This window comes from Rosa rugosa, chromosome 3 (assembly GCF_958449725.1).
Source record: "Rosa rugosa chromosome 3, drRosRugo1.1, whole genome shotgun sequence".
NCBI classification, from domain to species: domain Eukaryota; kingdom Viridiplantae; phylum Streptophyta; class Magnoliopsida; order Rosales; family Rosaceae; genus Rosa; species Rosa rugosa.
In genome coordinates, this window is record NC_084822.1 from 37,056,210 (window position 1) to 37,075,184 (window position 18,975).

The 18,975-nt window shown below is 37.3% G+C and overlaps 1 protein-coding gene and 1 long non-coding RNA gene across 11 annotated transcripts; one reads left to right on the forward strand and one right to left on the reverse strand.

Annotated features, from left to right (window-relative positions):
* Window positions 1-10,229: 10,229 nt before the first annotated feature.
* On the forward strand, window positions 10,230-17,452 carry LOC133738360 (uncharacterized). Of its 10 annotated transcripts, XR_009860081.1 has the most exons (9): window positions 10,230-10,373; window positions 10,777-10,833; window positions 10,934-11,216; window positions 11,324-13,321; window positions 13,449-13,552; window positions 14,380-14,460; window positions 14,786-14,900; window positions 15,151-15,257; window positions 17,348-17,452. It is a non-coding gene; the product is annotated as an uncharacterized LOC133738360 (long non-coding RNA). The 10 variants fall into 10 exon arrangements; XR_009860080.1 differs by lacking the exon at window positions 17,348-17,452 and having other exon boundaries at window positions 15,151-15,344; XR_009860084.1 differs by lacking the exons at window positions 15,151-15,257; window positions 17,348-17,452 and having other exon boundaries at window positions 11,324-12,303; window positions 13,237-13,321; window positions 13,413-13,552; window positions 14,786-15,144.
* LOC133738359 (uncharacterized) lies at window positions 16,825-18,966 on the reverse strand. The gene is made up of 3 exons (XM_062165889.1): window positions 18,592-18,966; window positions 17,317-18,085; window positions 16,825-17,213 (listed from the first exon to the last, which is right to left on the reverse strand). The coding sequence occupies exons 1-2, from the start codon at window positions 18,952-18,954 to the stop codon at window positions 17,321-17,323; spliced, it is 1,128 nt and encodes a 375-aa protein (XP_062021873.1). The 5' UTR covers window positions 18,955-18,966; the 3' UTR covers window positions 16,825-17,213; window positions 17,317-17,320.
* Window positions 18,967-18,975: the final 9 nt, after the last annotated feature.

Below are 18,975 nucleotides of genomic sequence, written 5' to 3' on the forward strand. Positions count from 1 at the left end.
TGTCATTTTTTTTTTGTTCGAAAGGGGTTTGGAACCCAGCTAGCTCAGTTCCACGTCCGGTTTCATTTATTATATTAATATTAGTACTTTACAAGGGAGGGGGACATAAAACCTGAACCATGTACTACAATAGAAGCTTAGTAATGTCATCTTTAAACATGTTACAATTAGTTTTGTTAGTACACCAAAGGCTGACTCAGCTGTTCAATGATGACCTCCCCACCAATAGGCCTGGCAACAGTGCGGTCACGGGCGGGTTACGGGCAGACTTAACGGGTTGGCAGTCTTAACGGGCTCAACCCGTTATCTTAACGGGTTATAACGGGTTGAGCCCGATGGGTTCGCGGGTTACCCGTTCGAACCCGTTAAGACCGCTAAGGTTTTTTTTTTTTTTTTTTTTTTAATTTTAAAATTCTTTTCTAATCAATTACCCACTAAAACCCGTTAATACCTGTTAACAATAAATTGGCCATTGAAACCCGTTAAGACCCGCTAACATAAAAATGAATTTATTTATTTTTTTTTTTTGCATTTTTTTAAGGGGTTTTTCCCGTATACCCAAAAAGTTCCTGTATTTTTCCCAACTGCCCAACACTTTTGTATTCTACTATTAACTTTGGGGAAAGACTGAAAGGGGTAAGTCTTTATCTAAAATGTTTTTTGTATCCTACGTTGACCTGTAGTTTTGTCAATATTATTTGACCAGAATTTTTTTTATTTTAAACGACAAAAACAAAAACAAGACTAGCCTTCAACATGCCTAAGTTTTTCTCCTAACGGCCTCTTGCCTAACGGATACTTTAACAGGCGGAATCACTGTTGCTTGTCCTAATTTTTGGTTTTAAAACTGGTTTTTTCAGATAAATAGTACAAACTTGACTTTGGATTTCTATAAGATACAGACATTTTGGATAGTGACATATGAAGAAACATGAAGGAACATGATAAATAAGGAAATAATTAAAATGACAACGACATTTGTTGAAGAAGTGGATGAGTAACCACATGAATTTATTTATTCAAAATATATACATGTTAAACATTCAGAGCCTCATTCTCAGGTAAATTTGCTGTTTAGCTATCCATAAGAATGAGAACAAGTACTTACTTGTACTGAAAGCACACTACTTCACACTTTAGACAGGAAGGGAAGCACACTGCTAAACTATTTGAGAGAAGACTCTTCTACTCAAGGTGTTTGAATCTAGAACTGATATGGCTATTTTCGAATATTGGATGGATGTTTCCGTTTTCGAATTCCTTACAACTTAAACTAAAGCTCCTTATATAGAGAGCGGAACTCAAACTAGAATTCAAAACTCAAAAATGTACAGGACAACTCCGTGATCTTCTGCTTTTCTGAGTACTCCTGCTGGTGGAGGTCGTACGGGAAAAGCAAAAGCATGTTAGGTGAGAAGTGAAGTGTTTTTTACTTTTCCTTGTCTTTTTCTTTTGAAAAGGGAAAAGCAAAAGTAGCCTTTTAGAAAAGTCTAAAGGTCTACAGTTGCTATCTTGGTGCTGATTCTTCACCTGCTGCTTCACATGTTCTCATCTGTTTCTGAATGGTGGCCAAAGACAAAGGAGTTGTTGTCTGCCTGGGCCATGCGAGTTGTTGTTGCATTGTCCTCGACGTCTGTATCAACATACATTTTGTAGTGGTTGTCAATTTCAAGTTTTTCCACCCAGTGCGTGCATGCCATTGCCGAGTCTATCTCTTTTCTGGTGAGAGATAGGAATAGGTCACTACTGACTACGTCAGGATGATCGTAAGCAGTGATGATTGTCTTTTCTCCTGCTGCCAGGAAGGTATTGTGGACATCTTCAGAGATGATTTTTTTGATGTAGTCTAAAGCCATGGCCTTCATCCACGGGATGCTTGAGTTTGGTTGGCCATTGTATGCTACACAGGCTGGTTGAAGATATTTTCTTTGAATAATTCTCACATAATGATATGGGGGAATATATTCAACCTCACCGTTTGCCTTCTGGATCCATTCTGGAGGAGTGGATCTGAACTTCAGTCGAAGTGTACAGTCTTTCTTTCTGATATTTTTGACTGTGTTGACAATGATGGGAGGCAAACCTTTCAGATCATCATTTGTTTTGCTCCACAGGTTATGGACAAAACCATTTTCAACAAGCCAAAGCTTGTGTTCTTGGGGATGTTCACTCTGAACATTTACCAAGTATCTTCCAACATATGATCCTGAGACAATGAAGAGGGTTGGAGGAACTAGGTCTTCTGAATTGTGCCTTCCTATCAGATTGTGGAATTCATGCCAATCTGATTCATTGAGTGCTATGATAGGGACCCTAGCACTTTCTGGATTTTCAAGGAAGTTAATTTTTTCTTTCTTGACAGCACTCTGCTGTAGTTCTTCGAACTATGGCCTGCCATTTTCATAGAGTTCCTCAGCTAAGACAAAGAGAGCTGGAAACATTAGACCACTGCTTCTTTCCTGAAAGGCAAATAAAAGGTTATCCAAAATTGCCTTCTGGTGGTAAGCAAGTCTCCTGCCAGTTCTGAACACAGGAGTATCGAAAGTTCGAAGTTCATAATTGAAAACATTTATTACTCCAGTTGGAGTAGGTTTGCTTTTTGGCAAAGCAACAGCTGTCAACGGTCTTGATGAGCCTTTACCATCTGCCGTTTGAGACGGGCTAGCCAATCCTTTACCCTGGGATTGATCAGTTGTGGCTAGTCCTTTTGGACTTAGCAAGAATCTTTTGAGGATTTTTTCTTTGGGATCCTCAGTGTCTTCGTGTTCTTTCCTAGCTCTTCTGCTTCTGGGATTGCGACCTTCATCGTCATCATCTCTTCTGTTGAACATGGCTAATTCTCTTGTTAAGGCGTCTGGAAGATAGTTCTTGTTTCCTGCAATTAATTCAACAATATAATCGTATTGGTTAAGAAATAATTGCCAGTTTGCTAATCTTCCTCTATCAGCAGCTTTATCAAGTTTGAAATTTTTGAAGTTCTTTACTCTGGCACAATCGGTGCGAACAGTAAAGGGTTTTCCAAGAAAAGCTGGAGAATTTAAAATAGTTTTCTTAACAGCCAAAATTTCCTTTTCCCCTGTGGGATAATTCAGTTCTGCAGGGCTGAACTTGCCACTACAAAATTTACAGATCTTTTCAATGTTAGTTCCAGGCGCTTTCGCTAGAACCACACCGGACCAGTAATTATCACTCGCATCTGTCTGGAGGATAATTTCATCATTCTCTTCTAGTTGTTGAAGAGGAGGGAGGTTTTTGGAGAGATTTTTTATCTGCTTCACAGTTTTTTCATCATCTTCTGTGAAGTTCCATTTTCTTTTGGAACTTGTTTTTGGAGATAACATTGCTGTTAATCCCGAGATTTTAGGGATGAAATCTCTCCCATAGTTTATGACACCAAGGAATCTTTCTAGACTCTTAGCATCTGGAATTCTATCTGGAAATTTCCAGATCTTCTCAAGGATATGAGGTTGGAGTTTTATTACTCCATTCTTGATGTTTATTCCTAGGAAATCGACTTCATCGAGGATAAAGAAGACTTTCTTTTCTCCTAGGATAATTCCATGCTGAACTATCAGCTTTACAACCTCATAGAGGTGTTTCATGTGTTCTTCTCTGTTTTTGGAGAAGACAAGGATGTCATCTATGTAGACGACGCAGAACTCCGCGACATGCTTGAAGATGTTGTCTATCTTTCTTTGGAAGATTGAGGGAGCTTGCTTGAGACCAAAGGGCATTACCAGCCATTCGTAATGACCTTGTGGTGTTCCAAATGCAGTGAGAGGTACACTCTCAGGATGCATCTTGACTTGCCAAAAACCTGACTTTGCATCGAATTTTGAAAAGACCTTGGCTCCTCTGAGTTGATTGATCAATACTCTTACTTGAGCAATTTGATAGCCGTTTTTGACAGTCTTCTTATTGACATCTCTGTAGTCAATAACCATTCTAGCTTTTCCTCTAAGGGTTTCCGCATGATTTCTCACGTAGAATGCTGGAGCATGATGAGGGCTAGTGGAAGGTTGAATTAATCTCTTGTTCAGGAGATCTTCAATATCTTTTCTGAATTCTTTTTTATCTTCCTCTTTGTACTGAGGAATGGCTTTGACATGACAAATAGCATTCATGTCGTGCAGTCTCAATTCACAGACCACTGGGTCTTTTTCTCAAAACTTTTGAGGATCTGTGTCGATGTTCTCTTCAAGTAGTTTCTTGATTTTCTCAAGAGTAGGAATTTTCTGAGACTCAAGCTTATTCTGAAAATGCTTGAGATTATGCTCATGGATGAAACTAGCTTCTTCTTCTTCACTAGTTTCTTCTTCTTCTTCTTCAGAAGATTCTTCAACAAGCAATTCTTCTTGTTGTTTGATTTGGAGTATGGGTTCGAATTTGGGTTTGTAGGTAGTAAGATCACCACTATTCTGTTGCGATCTCTGATATTGGGTAGTGAAGTTTGGTCCTACCACACTTTTGGCCTGAGTAAGCCGATCTGCCCAGAACACCCGTTCTCCTTTTCTGAAGCCTATCGTTTCTTCATCCTGAATAAATCGCTGTTGGAGAATAAAATCATTTCCCAACAAGAAATCTGAGTCTTGGCCTTCAGATTGCCAGACATTGTGGATGATAAATGTTCCTCCACCAATGGTGATATGAACATTTTTTGCTACTTTATTCATGGTGAGATGGCTTCCATCAAAAGTTACACCAGTAGCATATCTTTTCTTATCTTCTTTCCAGAGTTCTTCTGGAATTGCAAATCTCTATCTTTGCAACAGTAAATCCTGATCCATTATCTACAAAGGCATGTAGATGATATTTTTTATGATCAAGGAATTTGAGTCCAATCTCTATGTAGTTGCTGTATCTACTAGTAGAGACGACCTTCGATGGTTGAAGCTCATTTTCTTGAGCTTGTTCCTTTGGAATGAATGGTTTACATTCTTCTGGAACCTTTTCCTGAGTGGGAGATACATCTTCATCCCAGTTTGTAGGAATTATCTCTCTGCTGTCTGGATTACTGAACCATGACGGAGGGTCATATCTGACCTTATAGTCAAACTTGCCAGAAGGTTGGCCAAGTAGATCCCATGTTTCAGTATCTTCCATAGCTCTTTCTAAGAGATGAACAGTTTCTGGTGGTTTCACCAGTTCTATCTTTTCTGGTATTTCAACCAGTTCAATATCTTCATCGATTTTTTCTTCATCGATTACTTTTTCTTCTTCTATTTTTGAGGAAGATGGTTCCATGGTTTCCGGGAACAGAGATTCAACTTCTTTCGCCTTTTTCTCAGCGAAATACTCTTCATATTCTTGTTCAACCAATTGGCTGACAAGACCATTCTTGGTTTTTCTTCTTGCTTCAGCTATGAAGCATTCTTTGTGATAAGTCTTTTTTGACTCTTCACAAAACATAGGGAGACCATTCTTTTCGTGACATAAGCAGTAGTCACAAACGAATGTACCAGGGTTCACCTGATAAGAAGACATTAATGATTCTGTCTTACTTTCTTCCCAGTTCTTGATTCTTAGAACATTCATTTGTCTGGATTCGAAGTACTCTACTTCAGAATCTGTCTCAGACTCAGATGATTCGTCTTCATCAGACCAGGCAGAGTATACTGACCTGTCATCTTCTTCATCATCTGAATAGGCTATTTCGTAGCCTTTCATGTTAGCTGTTTCTACTATAGGCTCATACTCGTCAAAGAGAGCTTTAGTAGATCTTTTTTCCTTTTCCGGGCATTCATTGGCATAGTGCCCCTCAGCTTTACATAACCAACATCTGCAAGCTTTCTTGCTGGGTTGTTGTTTATGCTGATGAGTATTCTTCTTTTTCTTGAAGAATTTCTTTTTAGGATTTTCCTCCTGTTGTTTCTTGTAATTGAAACTTTTCTTGAATTTCCAATCTCTTTTCTTATTACCTTTGTTGAATCTTTTGGGGTAATATTTTTCTTTTCTTTTTCTGTGGAACTTGGATTCATGACATCCCCAGTTTGTGGGTACATCCAATATTCCGTAGCAGAAATTTTCAACTCCTTTGAGTTGTTTCTTGGCCATCTTTGCTCTAAGATTGGCTTTGCATTGTTCTTTCAGTAGTTGCCGGATTCTGTCGGCAATTCCTCCAACTGAAAATCTTTCAATTGGTTTTTCAGCTATGTTTTCTCTCACAGCTGTTCTCCATGGTTCAGGGAGTTTCCTGTGCAACAGGTTGACTAGATCAGTGTTCTCTAGTTCACCAATTGTACAGTAATATTCTTGAAATTCATTCAAGTATTCTTCAAAATATCTCATGTCACAAATCTTTAGTGCATAGATATTTGATTTGGCCGTTTCTTTAGCCTTCTCACTGAAATTTGAAAGATCTCCACAGAACTGATCGTACAGTGGTGCTGCAAAATCATACGGAGATTTTGAAGTTCTGATCTCTTCCAGCCATTCTTTTCCTCTGGCGGTTTCTTTGAAGGAGAAGTAATACTTCTTTGCTACTCCAGTAAGAGTAGTTTCAAAGTACATCTGAAGATCAGGAGCTTCAAATTTTCCAAGGGTTAGAGCGGATGCCATCATCAGGCTGTCTACCCATTGGTCAAGAGTTTTCCTCTTGTCTAGAGCTTTGTCTAGATCTAGCCAGATACCATAGTTGGAAATTGGTACTCTGGGAATCTTGTCCTCTGGGACAAATCTTTGAGAATTTCTTTCTCCATTTCTGCCCGTAGGGGCCTTCTGAACAGGGAGTTTGATCTTTCCCTTTTCTCTAATGATAACTGTTTTGGAACTGGAGCTATCTCCTTCTTCCATTTCAATATCCTGATAGGGAAGGAGTTTTCTTTCCTTTCCTGGTTTGAATTTTTTTCATTTCTCCGATTAGTTTTTCTAATCGTTCAGGATTTTCGCAGGACTCTGCTTCTTCATAGAGATCATAGAGCTTTTGTGCTTTAAGAATATTAGTTGGTCTGCTTAGATCAGCTTCCAATTCTTTTTCATTGATGGATATGGACTCTGATGGTTCTTCAGAGCTTTTTGTACCACTGACACTAGCTTCTCTAGTGCTGTAGCTTCTTCTGAGAAGATTGTTGTTTATCCTGAGGTTCTCAGGACCAACATCACTTTTTCTGTGATTGTCAAAATTTAGACTGATTTCTCCAGTCTTTCTACTTTCATAAATTTTAGCTTTTGCACTCTCTGCTGGTAGCTTCGGATCAGATAACTTCCATTCAATAGGAAAAGTTACTTCCTTCCAAGTAACCTTGTGAATCTGTTGTGAATGGTTCTTCTGACTGGTGAGGAATCCAGTAGTAAGACCAGGGATATTTGTTATCCTTGTCTTTGGCTCTACTGTAGTACTCATCAGTTTGTAGTATATTCTGTATACTATTGCCAATTCTTGCATATCCTTTTTCATAGATATGCCATCTGTCTTGACTCTCAGTCGGAGACAGTGGGCTGCATCTTTCAAGCTGGTTGAGAAGTTGGGGAAGCAGTTGAAATACGCCACCTGGTTGCACAAAGATGCTTCAAGGGTTCCCAACAGACTGGCTTGAAAGTTCTTTGATATAATCCAGTTTGTTTTCCAATTTTTCTAATTGGTGGATTATCAAAGGAATTTTTTCTAGATGTTTTTGATATCTAGATATTTATTTCTGCAGGTTCTGATATTTTTCATCAGATGAAGTTAATAGAGAATTCAGTCTCTCTATTATCAAATCAAACATTGTCCCCATGGGGGGTTCTCATGCTGAGCTCCGTTTTCAAGCTTTGATACCAGTGAACTGCGGATCTAACCAATGCTCAAATAATCAAGAGGTTTTTGCTCCTCTTCTAGAACATATAAAAGATTATCAATATCTTGTTCTAGTTTATAAATTCTTGTTTGAAGTCTATAGAGGATATCCCAATAATTGGGAGTTTCCCTAGGAAGACGTTCTCTATAGTCTTTCAATTTTCTCAATTTTTCTCTTTCCTGATTCAATTTGTTTGGACCCAAAATGAACATTTTGGCCTGACAAGGCATGTGTTGGAGAAATTGAGCCAATGTCAGTGGCTCAAGCTATATATTGTCGACAAGTTCGAAATATATATTTAGAGGCTAAATAAAGCCTACTATGGAAGTATGACAAGTCAACTTTAGCACATTTTCCTACTTCGGCTAGGAGAAACCGAGCTAAACAAGGAAGGAGGGGCGGCAGACTGACCAAATGAACTTGAAATGAGCTGAAACTCTGCAGATCCATTCTAGACAGCCCAAGGATCATTTCTTATGAAGAGTGCCAGAGCTTTTTTTGAGTGGAAGGCCTTCAAACAATCAGCCCAATTTTCTACAGAAGCAAAACTGGAAAACTGGACCTGTAAGAGGTCCAGCAGCATTTTCGGCCCAACCACATGCAATAAAAATCTGAAAATTTGTCAGGATGATCTACACTCATAGTGGAACATTTCATATGAAGAAGTCGAAGGCATATAATGAAGTCTTGTTGGAGAAATAATTGAAGGAATAAAGGGGCAGAAACTGACCTAAAACCAGCTCAATATTCACATGTTCATGTTTCCTACCCACATGAAGAAAGCTAGATGCTTTTCTCTTTTTCCTTGGATATATTTTTCTTAGATAATCTCTTTAATAGATCATCATCACTTCCATGTTTTTGCACCTTCATGCCTTGCTTTCATTTCATCATTTCTCTATCTTTTCCATATTTTACAAATCACTTTCATACTCCACTTTCATTATTTTTCTTCCACTCATCATTTCACTCTTCTTTTTCTTCCCTATATAAACACCTTCTCTTCTCATTCTAAAAGACACATTCACATTCAACAACAACATCTCTAAGATGATCTAAGTTCTCTCTAGAGCAAACCTCTCTAAGAGCAACTCCTCTCCCTCTCATTCTCTTTCTCTTAGCGGTGATCTCACTCCTAGTCCTAGTCTTCTCAGAAGCCGACTTTCAGTGCCACCAAACCCTCTGTCAACGTGCTTCGGTCCTAGTCTCCTCGGGAGCCGACGGTAGTGCCGCGACCACAACGGTTACAGAACCAGCCAAGCAAGGGTAACGCCCTAGCAACCCAGCCAAGCTAAAGTCACGCTTTAGCAAGTTCTCCTCACTTCCCGGTGGTTCTCGCTCTGCTCGATCTACAACATCGAGTATCGATTTGGTGATTTTCAAGAAGCTCAGCAAAAGTCCTCGCCACGAGGCACAAAGAATCCCACGACGAGGTTGGTGCTCTCCTCGTCCACAATCGCTCAACAGAAGTCAGGTCAAGGGACACCCCCGACAACCGCACCCGAACGGTGCTGGCACGCCCGCGCAAGAAAAGAGACTGTTGACCAGCTGCAGCAAAATTGGAGCCAAACACAATTCTTTGCTAGTGTTTTTGCAGATAGCATTCAACTCAAGTCTGTCAACGATAGAAATTCTGAATAGTAAAGTGCACTGTTTACCTTTGAAATAGAGGATGATTGCAACATCTGTATATATATTTAAACAAATATATTTCTTATGGGTTTACCTTTGAAATAGAGGATGATTGCAACATCTGTATATATATTTAAACAAATATATTTCTTATGGGCCCACCACGTTTCAACAAATTTAAGTAAAAACAGACTGATTGAGACACGACCAAAGTGACAAAAATAACCAGGAGAGGGTATTGCTGGTAGAGGTTTTGATAAGATGGGTTGGTAGGAAAGGAAATGAGGAAAAGTTGTGTAAAGAGGAATAAAAATAAGACACTGGGGTGTATGAGAAGTATTTTCAGGGATCTGGAGTGTATGAGCATTATCCTTTTTTTTAACTCTTTTTCACACCCATTATCTATTAAAACCCTTCTCAAAAATAATAATAAAAAATGTTTTTATTTTTAATTTTTTTTTAAACCCTCTTCCAACCCATTAAAACTCTTTTTCATTGTTGATTTTCATTAAATCGAACTATCAAAAGTTAATACATAATTGGGCTACAATTCTCAAAAGAATTTTTTTTTTTTTTTTTCCTCTTCTAACCGGGCTCGATGGGTTCCGTCGGGCAGACCGTTTCCGCCCGTTAACTAACGGGTTGGCAGCCCATTAACACGTTAAGTTATCGGGCGGAAATAAATGGGTTTTTAGCGGGCGGTTAATGGGCGGTTAACGGGTCATGGGCTGAATTGCCAGGCCTACCCACCAATATGACAGTATAAGGCCTAAGTGTTGGACGATTTTACCCCTTATTTCTAGTCTCTTCAACTGTTTTGCCCCTAGCTAACCCTGCATGGCTTGGTTGCGTGGCTTGCAGAGTGGATCTTCTCGCTGTTTGGTAGAGAGAGAGAGAGAGAGAGAGAAGATGGAGATTCTGGGTTGCGCATCTTCCAGCTCCGGCGACGACTAATTAAATTTCTTGGTAATTGATAGTGGGGTTCTCCAAAATTGAATCTTGATTTTCCTAATTGGTTGAATTTTGATTTTCTTTTTTCAATTTCTTGATGATTAGTCAAGTTGTTTGGTTGTGGTGGTTCTTCGAAATTCAATATTGAATTGAATCAGTTGATGTGTGTATATGTTGGATATCTACTGCGGCCATGTTTATTGATTATGATGAATATGGGTTGGATATGTCTAAATTTTTGTAAATTTTGCTGTGAGATTTAATTCTGTAATTAGTTCACTCCCTTTTGGCTGCTATCTCTATAACTTAAAAGACTGGAATATTTACAAAATTGATGCTTTAGTTTCTTCTTCCCTGTCTTCTAGACCATTTGCTTGCCCTTTTTTTTTGGTGTGGCAATGAAGATTTTTCTATGTAGGTGGAGTCGTATTTGCGCATAATTGGAGAGCCAAAGCTTTAGTCTGTATTTCGTCAGGTATGCTCTGCCCTCTCAATTCTCTTCATCCTATTTTGCTTTAATGTAGAAGTTTATGAAATAATATTGTTGATAGTTTAACGTTTAGTTGTGATTACAGGTCATTTGTTGGGGGAATATGGAACTGCTAATGGAAAGCATTCTGCTTCATATATCACTGGAGAGAAGGGAAATTGTATAGTTAATGAACAATTGGAAGGAATATGTTCAAGCCATGAGAATCTCGCCTGTCTTTCCTGAGAACCGTTTACAAATTGGTCAAGAGCTTACCAGGGGTCTTGGTGCTGGAAGAAACCCATGCCAGACGTTGGTGTGAATGCTGTCAAAGAAAGCCTAGAATCATAGAAGAAGCACTATATGGGTCAGACATGGTATTCATTATGGTAAGCTCAAATTATGTTCCCTTGTTCTTTGTTCCCAACCTTAGCCCCTTTGAGATATTATCAGACTTATTTTAGCCATTCTGCATTTGACGTTGAATTACATGCAGGCTAGAATGGGTGGAGGAATTCGCACTGGTGTTGCTCCGGTAGTTGCAGGTGTTGCAAAATCAATGGGAAACTTCAAGTATCCTTTTCTGACTATGGTTGTTATGAGATAATTCGGAATATGAGGGTATTACGTTTGGATTTGATTTTACAGCATTTTAGAATTTGATCTCAGCTATGTAAAGTCATTGACATTTTAAGAATATATTGGCTGATGAGAGGTTCAAAGAGATTATGAATGAATTACCATCTCACATTAGGTTATAAACATGAATTCAGGAAAAAAAAACATAACCCCGCAGCATCGAGTGGGCGAGTTGCCTAGTTACCTATTTTAAACCTCTAACTCCTTATGAATAGTAATTTGCCCTGCTGCTTTTCCCATAGTTTGCTCCTGGAAATGCAATAGCTTGAACACGGCTTAGTGTACTGGAGTATCATTAAAATGAGATGTATTGTTTGACATATATTACCTAGAACCCCCACTTATTTTCGAAACAAAAGGAAATTGAAATGGTTGATTGCTTTTGGGGTCTGTTAGTGAATGCGAAAGTAGTTAAGATTGTTTAGATTTTAGGTCGTATTATAGGAAATTAGGAATGTGTTTTCAGAACTCATTGCCTAAGATAGCTCTTTATGTGAGTGAACAGAATTGTGGGGGGGGGGGGGGGTGGACAAATTCTTTCTGATGTAATAGGAAAGCCTATTTTCAAAATGGATTTGATTTTTTCAGTGTGTGGCTAGACTCAAAGCTTATGTGTTTGATATATGGGAGATCCCACATGGTCCCATTATATGATGGTTCATCAACTTATAGTCTTGTTGTTCTTCAGATTGTGTTTTTCTTTCATTTCTGACATACATAATACATAGTTTTCCCATTATTGTTTAGATTATAGGAGATGTTAAAGCAATAGTAGGTTTAGTTAACTCAGCGAATGCTTCAGAGTTCTGATGGTGTACAGGGTTTGCTCAATACATAGTATGAACGTGTTTGCTTTAACTACTAAAGCTTAAAGATATAGATAGAAACGAAATTTGATTGCTTATCTATAACTATCAACTATGTTTATCTTCCACTCTTTTAATTTCACTTTTGAACAGAACCTCTCTTCTATTTTTCCCCCCTTTTGCATGTGCGCAGTTGCAACTACTATGGTATATATACATATGTGTGTGTGTGTGTGTGTGTATCTATATATATATGAATAGCAGAGCTCTGCACAAAGCTATTGGGTGCGGTCTTGGTTTCAGGTACTTTGATTAGCAATGGTACTTCGAATCTATGACAACTCCAATAACAAATAACCATGACCCTTTTGCATTTTCTTGAACCTGTGACCAGTTCCTCTTATTCTGTTTATGTTTATACTTAAAATAACTGCTTACCAAACATGACTTCTCTGTTGCTGTTTCATGGTCCAAAATTCAAGTATATTAATCTATTTGAACAGCTCTAGAGTCTCAATTTTAGCTGCATGAGTTCTATTTGAATAGCATTCTCCATTCACAACCTGCTGATTGTTTTTACAAACAATGCTACTCATTTGTATTTTGTGAATTTTTGTGTGCATCTTTTCTCTTTGGCCTGGAACTTGAACTTTTAATTGAAAATCTCTTGGGTTGTGAGATAAAAAAAAAAAAAAAAAAAGATTTTCCTTTTTCTAAGTGTATACCATGATTCTTCTGTCTATCTCTGATTCATTGCTTTTGATTATGGGAAATGGGTATTTGGTGAATTGGTTTTTGGTTACAGTTAGAAATTAGGTATTGAGATTCCTGGGTTTTGTTGTCTTTATTCACTGTGGCCTTTGGGTTCTAGCTCAACTCTTAAAAGGTTTTTCAAATTAATGCTGCAGTGATGCATGTTTGATATAATAAATCCCTGTATTGATTCTGAGGGTTCTTATTGCAGATTTCATTTGCAGTAGTTGTAATTATTTCTTATATCAATGCTGTGATTTGGTGTTGAAGCATCTTTCAGTCATGCAAAAACAAAGGTATGCCGCTACTCTATTAATATGCATCGGCTGATCTGATATCAGATTGAGAATAGGATTATTGAGTCCCTGCGTAAAATAAAATTGACAGGGTTTTTTGTGGTTTATTGGATTCCCCACAATCCAGGCTGAGGGACTTACAGTGGAGGTGATACTTTAAACCGTGAAAATAGGGTGTTACTTGATCATTGGACGTTGGAAAAGATGAGGGATGCTGAACGCCTCAATGAGGTACTTTGTATCAGTGTTATCAACTGAAATTATGTGTTTGATAGTAGTAGGTTTTTGCTGCTTAAGGTGTGATATATAATAACCTTAGTTGATGGTTCTTGATACCTCCGAATTTTTGTATTGGATGACTATGCCAATCTATGCTTTATTGCATACATAATCGTGCCATTACAAATTTGAGCATCGCAAATGAATAACAGTGCTTTACTTTGTAGGCATGGGGTTTGACCCTTTTTTCACCAGTATTTATAATTATTTGACATAAAGCCTCTAGAAACCAAACCTAAGTGTATCAAAGTGGTTATTGAACCTTTCAAAAAAAAAAAAAGTGGTTATTGAAAAAGGCCCTTACTGTCATTGTTTCTCATAAAATGGGACATCTTAGGAGTTCTAATTTCTCAATTAAAACACATATGTTTTTTTCTTTAAGTTTATATTGTTTTTAAATCTGCCCTATTTTGAATAAATTTCGGGATGAAATGAAGCAGCTAGCTAAGATTGAGATATATAAAATGTAGCAAATTTCCTGCTCTTTGTAACCAGTGGTAAGGCATTATCAATTTTGCTAACTAGAACGATTTTGAAAATAGTTAGATTCTTTCTTACAACAGTTGATGAGATAATAGAGAGATAGCATTGGTTGAGCGAAGACTATATTTTAGTTTTGAGCAACTAGGAATGAGTACATTTGGCTGGCAACAATCAACATATTGTGTTGGTCATGCAAAGTTGTGTCCACATTGTTCATAATGAATTACTGTTTGTCAGCTCTGTTTTGGTTCTTTGTATATCTCCAGATTCTGTACTAATTATGCTTGCTCGCGCAGGGTGACATTGTCTTTGCATCTGTTATGGCAACTCTTGGACTGCAAATATTGCTCGAGTCTGCTTGAGAACTGATCTCAAAGGTAAGCGATCCATTTGTTTTCCCTACTCCAACCTGAAAATTGGAGCCGAACGATCTCTAGATTTCGGACTCTGATTCGGTTGGTTTTGTGGAATGTATTGCTGATATGCTCCCTTTTAACTGGCTTCTTAGAGGGTTCCAATTTGGCATATTGAAAAGATTTCTGTGGAGGCATATCCATAAATTTTCACTGTTATTGTATCACCTGAATTAGCAAATCATAAGAGTTAAAAACTGGATTGCTAAGTTCTGTTATTCTATATATTCAGTAGTTCGGTCATACGTATCTTACTTCTGTATCCTTCATTGGCTACAATCCCGACCAGAAATGGATGATGGACAGGAGAAGTGGATGACCGCTATCATGGTCTCTGTCACAGTAGTGAAGTTTCTCCACATGGTCTACTGTCAAAGATTTAAAAATGAAATTGTACGGGCAAGGTGAATTTCATTGAACCTTGAAGATAACAGTATTGACAAGGCAGGGTGAATTAGTAGCTGGGCTAAAATATTGTCAAAATTGGGAAAAAACCGAAAGAATGCGGAAAGAGTCCACATACTCTTTCGATAAATGATCGCGTCAATGAGCATCTCTAAAAGGCTAAATTTAAGTATCATGTTTTTAAGTTTGATTTTATATTTTGGTTAATTGTTGTAGTTAAACATATATCATACCCGCAACATCGTGCAGGGGTTGATGCCTAGTTACGCACTATTTTCATATCAAGGTTGATACCAATTATCTTCTACAAGACTATTTTGTCCACAGCAACTGTGACCAGAAAGATTGGTGTGGGGGTAAAGATTTTCTACTCAAGTTTGCCTATTTTCTACTTGAGAGTGGTGTCGACAAATAGCAGCCTACCTTATATTACTACAAGAAAAGAAACAGAAAAGTTAAATCTTCATACTTATCAAAAAAAAAAAGTTAAATCTTCATATAGTAGGATTTTTATGAAATGCAATTTTTGTGTTAACAAATGTTTGAGCAGTTTCATATTGCCAGTATTATTCCTCCATGAGCTACTTAAGTACTTCCATAGTACCCTCCAAATTTTCACCAAATTGTCTTACTGGTATGTGCACTTACAATAATTAATTTTATAAGACGTAACACAATCATGTCCACGAAGTTGTCAAAATATACTTAAAAGTTTTGAGAATGCAATAGGATTGACACTATGAATAGTAGATCCTCGTCTTCCAGTGGTACAATACTCATAAATACGTTTGTATATATTAACTACTGTCGTGTTTTATTTCATGACTTTAATACATTTAGTCATTTAGACATACAAGAATATGTGCATTTACTTTTGGGAAAATTTCGCAAACAGTACACCAAGTAAAGGCCACTAATAATTCTTATACATAAAGTTCCAAACCAAACATTTCGGTACACGAAATCTGAAACTTGACCCACTATCAGTACACGACGTCAATTTTTGACACCAAAATGTCCATTATGCCCTCAGTTTTTTTTTTTTAATAATTTTTTTTTTCTGTTATTTTTTTCTATTATTTTTTTTCTTTCTTTTTTTTTTCTGTTATTTTTTTTCCTTCGTTTTTTCTGTTATTTTTTTTCCTTCTTTTTTTTTTTCTGTTATTTTTTTTTCCTTCGTTTTTTCTGTTATTTTTTTTCCTTCATTTTTTCTGTTATTTTTTTTCCTTCGTTTTTATCTCTTTCTTCTTCCTTCTTCCGGGCTCACTCCCTCGCTTCCAACGCCGCCCTTGCCCTCTAATTGGTGAGATTTATGGTCCTACAGCTTATATTTGTAACTCAGCCAATATTTAGTCATGTGAAAAGAAAGAAAGAGATAAAAACGAAGGAAAAAAAAAACGAAGGAAGAAAAAAAAATAACAGAAAAAATGAAGGAAAAAAAATAATAGAAAAAAAAACAGAAAAAATGAAGGAAAAAAAATAATAGAAAAAAATGAAGGAAAAAAAAAACAGAAAAAACGAAGGAAAAAAAATAATAGAAAAAAATAACAGAAAAAATGAGGGAAAAAAAAATAACATAAAAAAAAAATTATTAAAAAAAAAAGAACTGAGGGCATAATGGACATTTTGGTGTCAAAAATTGACGTTGTGTACTGATAGTGGGTCGAGTTTCAGATTTCGTGTACCGAAATGTTTTGTTTGAAACTTTATGTATAAGAATTATTAGTGGCCTTTACTTGGTGTACTGTTTGCGAAATTTTCCCTTTACTTTTAACTAACCTGTAAATTTCACAAACGCAATGAAGAAGGAAAGACAAATGAAACACAACTACAAGAAGACACATAATTATGTAGTTCACCTCGAATTTGGCTATGTCCACCACAATGAATATCCAAATCACTAAAACAAAAGAAGCAGGAAAAGATTACAACACAACTACTTGTTGTTGTTTCCAAATTCACAAGAAGATAAGAAATCCAAATTACAGACAAGATCACAAGAATGGGCCAAAACTCTCAATATCAATCACAGATAACTAACACAAATTCTTTTTTTCTTTTTTCTTTTTTTCGAGAAGACTACAAAAAATCTGAAATACACACAAGGATTCAAACTACAAGAACAATCGTTTTTTTCTTATCTTTTCTACTCATCACACAACTAGATTAAACAAGTGTCTGTCGCCACCGCTCCCCAGGCTGAAGTGAGCTCGAGCGGAAAATGCGGCAGACATAAAGAACATCCCAACCGACTTGTACCAAGCCACTCCTAGATTAACTTCTCCACGAGCAGAAATGCACTGCGTCCAGATCTGCAAAATTTGATTCACATTGAAACAGATTACACATTTATCCTGATGCTCGGTCAAAACACATATGATAGGACTGTACAGCAGTAGAATTGCAATTGCATACCTGATCAGCTTTCTTTCTTGCTATCATTCAGCTCCTGCTTGAGATTCTCACCAGAATCAGAGACTCGTATCCTCACTTCCCTTGAGATGCTGAGGGATCCTGAACAGAAGTTGTTCATTTTGTTGCATTTGTTAATTATGATCCATTCCACTAGTGGCCAATCAAAAGTATATTTGCCTTGCGAAAAGCTTCCAAGATTGGGTAGATCCACAAGAGCCAAATAATATAGCTGAGGGAGCATGCTTTCATCCTCTGTTTCTTCACCCTCATCTGCTGCGACTATTGCTTCGATCATCTCGCAAGATCTTATAGTTAGATATTTGAGCTTGGCAAGACCTCTGGCAATCGAAGGAGAGAGCAGGTATCTCAAACTGCCACAAGATCTAACTTCTAGTTCAGTTAAATTCTGAAAGCCTTGACAAGATTGTTTGAAATCCATGATATCATTTATTTGCATCTCTTGATCAGATTGGGAAATATTTGAAGGTATTTTGTATGACTGAGAAATTGAGGCATTCCCTTCATTGACGGTCAATCTTCCGACTTCAAAAATCTCTTCCAGTGAAGAACAGTTGAATACCCCTATGCTCTCCAATCTCTGCAATCTATTTTGCATTTGTGTTGGTACCAAATGCAATAGTTTGTCACAATCCTCGACAGTGAGCTCTCTTAATTCAGAGAAGGAGTTGGGTGAAAGTCGGCTATTCCATATCTCTTTCCAGTTGCCCAGACGGCTAATTGTCAGGTATTCCAAGACGGGAAAGACAACCTGCGAATACATTGAGATCTGTTAATATAGTACTATCTCCCAAAAATTACTTGCTCGCTTACGTTGTCCAACCATTTGTTCTTATAGTTTTACATCCAGCAACAACAATACATATATATTTGGGAATTCCTTTTTTGGGTCCTATAAAATACTAGCTGGTTGGTTTATTTTGCTATAAACAATTGAGAGGCTGGGTAGGGAATTTTGTGACCATTTATTTTAGGCTTTTAGCATACTCTCCAGGTGACTTGTGCAAGTGTGAAACTTTAAAATAAGGTAAATTGACACATATTCATTTTTATATCGATATTATTCTTTTTGGACTTCAATTAAGCCTTTATATATGCTTATTCAAATTCTTCTTTCATCCAACCTTGGTAAAAAAAAACTATGACATAACCTTAGTAGTAGATAGTCAAATTGTAATTAGTAATTTGAAAAAGTAAAAGATGGAAATTTACTTCCAAAGATGTGACAAAGTACAACTTTTCTAAAAGGAAAAATACCTTGGGGTCAGAGAAAAGTGAATGTTCAACGGTCAAACTATTGGGATAGAGACTGCTGCCTTCCAGTTGCCTTTCCATCCCCTTACAAGTACTTCTGCTCATTCCAGTGAAGCTTGGTAGACCTTCAAGTGCCAAGTCTGTCAAACTACGGAAGTTGATCTCTTTGACATGATGTCCCGATCCTTCCAAGGCAAAAATTGCTTCCAATGACTGGCAATCCCGTAAAGTTAGCCTTTCTAGTTTCTGAAGCGATCCCAGTGGCAGGTCACCATGAAAAATCTCTTTCAGCCTTCTTGCTCCATCGATTTCCAGATAATTCAAGACAGGAAAGACGCTTAGTGGAGTATCTTGCTGAAGAGTCATGTCAATCAGATATTCCAGAGT

Coding starts and splice junctions, on each gene's coding strand:
- LOC133738359 (XM_062165889.1), bottom strand. CDS start 18,954: ATGACTCTTCAGCAAGATACTCCACTAAGCGTCTTTCCTGTCTTGAAT. Junction 18,086..18,591: donor CACTTTTCTCTGACCCCAAG/GTATTTTTCCTT, acceptor ATGTATTCGCAG/GTTGTCTTTCCCGTCTTGGA.